The 5,000-nt window shown below is 37.6% G+C and overlaps 1 protein-coding gene across 1 annotated transcript in view; it reads right to left on the minus strand.

Moving 5' to 3' along the window:
* Positions 1-5,000, minus strand: part of LOC136844410 (GTPase-activating Rap/Ran-GAP domain-like protein 3) — a 907,028-nt gene that overhangs the window by 119,605 nt on the left and 782,423 nt on the right. The window contains 1 exon segment of the mRNA XM_067113570.1: positions 4,817-4,928. Within this exon segment, the coding sequence (XP_066969671.1) occupies positions 4,817-4,928 (112 nt within the window).

Genomic DNA, 5,000 nt, shown 5'->3' on the forward strand with positions numbered 1-5,000 from the left:
CAGAGGAGTAAATAGCTCTAGGACTAGGAGCCGTAAAACAGCCCGGAGTGCCACTTTCAAAGATGGCGGCAGAGTAGGCGATGCTTTCAACAACGACAGCATATCATTGTATTTTCATGGGGAAGTAACCCAGAGGACATGGCCACCCAAATCAATCTCAATCACTGCAAGAAAGATGTACGCAAGGAACGTCTCTGTTTAGATAGCAGACAATTCTCTTTAAAAAGAGGCAGATTAAATTACTCAGAAAACACACCTTTGGGGCTCTCACGTGCCGTAATCATTCATCGATTTTTACGTCATTTTTATCCTTTTACGGGGTTCGATGTCTGAAGAGCTTTTCCATCCTCTTTTCTACTCTGGGCACTTTTCCCTTGAATAACTTAATTCTAATCCAAGTTCTCCTAAACACTACTTTCATGCCTGCGCTTCTCGAAGTGACTTTCTTCCTTCTCACCACGTCTCTAATTTATCACTAATTTCCAGTCTCTAGGCACTACTTCTCTTTGTCATTTCCTTATTTGCCAAAAGATGCCAGCACACTCCAGTCAACGTACATCTTAAGAACCTTATTCGCTTTGCTTAACTTTTACGAAACTGAGACAGAAGTAATGATTTTACTCATTTATAGACTAATAACACAGTCACTGATCTACATGACAGTGGTCTAAATTTTGTAGCTAAATACGAGGAAAACAAAATGCAACCAATCATAAGAGAGACAATGCAGAAGGCAGCAGAAAGGAGGAAAATAAAAGGGAGAGAATCAGAGGATTGGTTTAACAAGAGTAATGGATAAGGAAATAAAGAAAACCAAATTGAGAGGATGATTCAAAGCCGAATAAAGGACACAGAAAACAATCATAGATGCCACTGTTATAATAGAATAATGGAAGGGAGAGAGGGAGAGAAAGAAAGACTTATGTTATGAATAATTTTACCCAGGAGAGCTTAGGATTACCTCGTCGAGGTCCTCCCGTTTTGATGGAATATATTTTGACGGAGCAATGAACAATACCGTCTGGAGAGTTTTATTTCTTACTAGCTGACCAACCCGGCGCTACCCGGGAAAAGTCTGAATGCAAACCGATAAACTCTCTCTCTCCAACTCTCCTTCACTCTTTCCCGCTTTCTCCTCCCTAACACCCGCTCTACTCTCTCTCTCTCTCTCTCTGTCAATGCATTTCAGAGTTATACCGGAAAATACACACACAAGCATACATTCGTAATCCATTTTTATAATTTATATATATAAATAGATATATTTATATTCTCTCCTCCGTAGCTGTCGCCCCCATCCGTCGACTAACACCTAGGTACTAATTTACTGCTTAGGTCAACAGAGGCACATTGGCATTTAGAGAACGCAACCATTCGTCCTTCGTCGACCGATTCGAGAGTCGAACACCGGTTGTCCAGTTATGATTCAGACGAGCTACCACCAAGCTGTGAGGCCAGAGAGAGAGAGAGAGAGAGAGAGAGAGAGAGAGAGAGAGAGAGAGAGAGAGTCATGGATGGATATGCAGCCTAAAAAAAGGGGAAATGAACAAAAAAAAAAAAAGATATTGCACGAATTAGAAAACAGGACTAAAGGCAATAAAAGACCTATAATGTAAATAAATAGCCAAAAGGAACGAAAAAAATTTTATATAAATATTTTTGCCTAAAAGCAAAACGCTGTGATACTATGGTCCAGTAACATCTCATGTCGACGGATTATGTTCGCATAATATGAATTATGCTCATATCGGTCTTCACAACACAGCTAGTACGTTCACTGGAACACCGTGCGTTGGATCGAATCCCCCACCTGGAAGGTGAGAGTTGTTTTGTTTATTCCCGGCTCAGATATAGGCTTGTACTAATAACTATATAAAATAAACTACGAGGAAGTCGAGGAGATAGAGGTCATTGTGACTACAAAAATACATAAAGAAAAAGTGACCATTTGACTCTCTGTCTGTTTCTCTTACACACACACAGACTATATATATATATATATATATATATATATATATATATATATATATATATATATATATATATATACATACATATATATATATATATATATATATATATATATATATATATATATATATATATATATATATATATATATATATATATATATATATATATATATATATATATATTAGATCACTGGTCACTTTTCACCAGAAACATATGTAAGTGTAATAGCCACAATGCCTTCATAACCTCTCGAATTCATCACACTTTTTGGATACGCTTGTCACTACAAAGCCTTAGATCCAAATGCAAGAAGTATGAAGTAATTCTGATGTCCGGTAGCGGGAATTACTTCATATGTCTTGCATTGGATCTAAGATTATGTTGTGACAAGCGTATCCAAAAAGTGTGAGAGATTCGAGAAGTTAAGAGGGTACTTTGGCTATTACTGTTACACACACACACACACACACACACACACACACACACACACACACACATATATATATATATATATATATATATATGTATATATATATATATATACACATATATATATGCATGTGCGTGTTTATAATATTCATATATACATACATACACACACAAGAAAAAAGGGAAAAAGAAATTTCCCTCAAGCCATTTTTGGGCACGTTACTATTTAGCGGGGCGCCATTCGAGAAAGCTATAGAACTGTATACATTAGTTAAATGATCACCCACTTCCACACGGCTTCATGGTCAGCTAATGACTGACATGGGACCTTTCAAAAACCAACAATCTACGCAATACTTTATGTGTAGAGTTGTATACCCTAGTTTCCTCTAAATGTAATATTCGTAATGTTCTCCAAATGGACACGAGAGACGGGTTCTGCCTTTAAAGACAAAATACCTGGTAATTAATGACATTTCCGTTTGTTAGTTTAAAATCTGCGTCTACCACGAACGGTCTATTATGCGATCATTTGGTTAGAATGATCCATATTTACCACTGTTCTTTAGGTCAGTGCTCTCGACAGCTTCTTGGCAGTATTCCGCTCTCTTCTCTCGGCTTCTTTGCAACGTGTCAGACCTTGCAATCCCACAAACGCTGTAAGAGTATGAAAAACTCTGACATCTGGTTTCAACGTTCCTTTATATCACTACCCGGCATTCCCTTTCTTCTTCTATATTTCATGAATTTTTTAAACTTGGGTCTCTTGAAAAGGCCGTGGTTTTCTAGTCAGTCAAGTCCTTTATACAGTTCATTAACACACACACACACACCATTCTTATTGTGACCAAGAGATATTTGGACAGCCCTGCTGAGTCTCGGCCTCTTCACCAAATATAATTTATATGAATATAATATATTTCTGTTTACAGTTACACCCCTCGATGCACTGACAATGGAAACCTACAGAAGGGGATCTGAAGGCCACCGATCTATTCAGACACGCAACATATTCATTTACATCCCGATCAGTATTTTAACTTGAAATGGCATACCGAATCAGATGAGGGAAAAACAAAGAGTAATATCAATCCATATAACTGAGAAAGACTCACATGACCATGCTGAACTTCATGTCTTATAGTTCAATGGTTTTCCTCAACTGTTCACCTATTATTCATCTTAATTGCTTTTCTTCGTAGCTTCTATTATAAACTTTATTCCTTTTCAAACTAGGCTTGGCTCTCAATAATAATAATAATAATAATAATAATAATAATAATAATAATAATAAATGATGATGATGATGACTGTGACCATATGGTATTCATGAAACCAATAACAGTAATACTTATAAAGACAAAAATAAGCAGTTTTGCTGTGAAGTGATGACTTCAGATGTTAAATTAGAAAGCAATCACACCCACTGACATCCTTCTAACTGAGGACCATCACTAGTGTTGTATGACACCTCATCGTCACCTTCAGTGCAGATCCATTGACCGATACAAACACCTCATTATCAGCATATCGACCTCAATTCAGTCAAACCATCTTGCATAAAATCTTAGGCTCCCTCGTAATGAAGACCCTATGGTTTGGAGGAGTCAATCACATTAAGCCACCAATCTTATGGTCTTTCTCCTCCCTCTGAAGACCACGAGATCCATTCTCAAATTTATACTCTTTAATTCGCTCCGGGCAAGGATGACAGCTCTAAAAATCATAGTCCTTCTTAACACAGTAATTTTTTAAACATTATTGGTTTCTAAATGACAATGCCAATCCTCCTTTGTCCATGTCCAAAACAGATAATTCCTCTCGTTAACTTCCACGTTTTTTCTTGCATTCAAAACCAACATCACACTTGACATGCACACATAATAAATGGCCTTGCAATCCTTTTGAACTATATTTCTTTAGGCATTTGTGCTTCATAACTAATACCGTGATCCTGATACCAATAAGGGTCAACCACATCGCCTTCCATCACTTCAAATTCCTGGTTCCCTTTAACCATCATAGCCTTACAAGAGCTAATATCACTTCCGATTTCCTTTACAAAGGCGTCAAATTCTTTCACCCACTTATGCAACTTGTACTAACGATCATTCAACTGAGCCATCTGCAGCCATCAGCTATTCCATAACGTATTGGTGACGACTCCTCTTACCTGACAAACCTGAACCTTATACCTCCATCTCTATCCACATGTTTCTCATCACTCCTCCCAGGTAAACAAAACAGCCACGAATCATGTCCTTGTCTAAAAATATCACACTGTCGCATCATCACATTCCACTACTAACCAATTAATCACATCAACGTATCATCCTAAACAATATCAAGAGCAAGCAGTGTCTATCATCATTTATTGCTTTTGCAGTTGTAGTTCCGACGCAAAAAAGGATACGAGTAAACTGCGACTTAATGAATGACGGCGAGAACGCTGCCATGTCATCCAGATTCCCATCCAGGAAGACGATATTCACGATGTCGTTTCCTATGTGGCGCTTCCTCTCAACCTGCAACACGAAGAAGAAGAGAGACATTAGTAAGGGTGCAATAGACATTATTGACTTGGAGAGTTAAATAAG

Source organism: Macrobrachium rosenbergii, chromosome 12 (genome assembly GCF_040412425.1).
Source record: "Macrobrachium rosenbergii isolate ZJJX-2024 chromosome 12, ASM4041242v1, whole genome shotgun sequence".
Lineage (NCBI taxonomy): Eukaryota > Metazoa > Arthropoda > Malacostraca > Decapoda > Palaemonidae > Macrobrachium > Macrobrachium rosenbergii.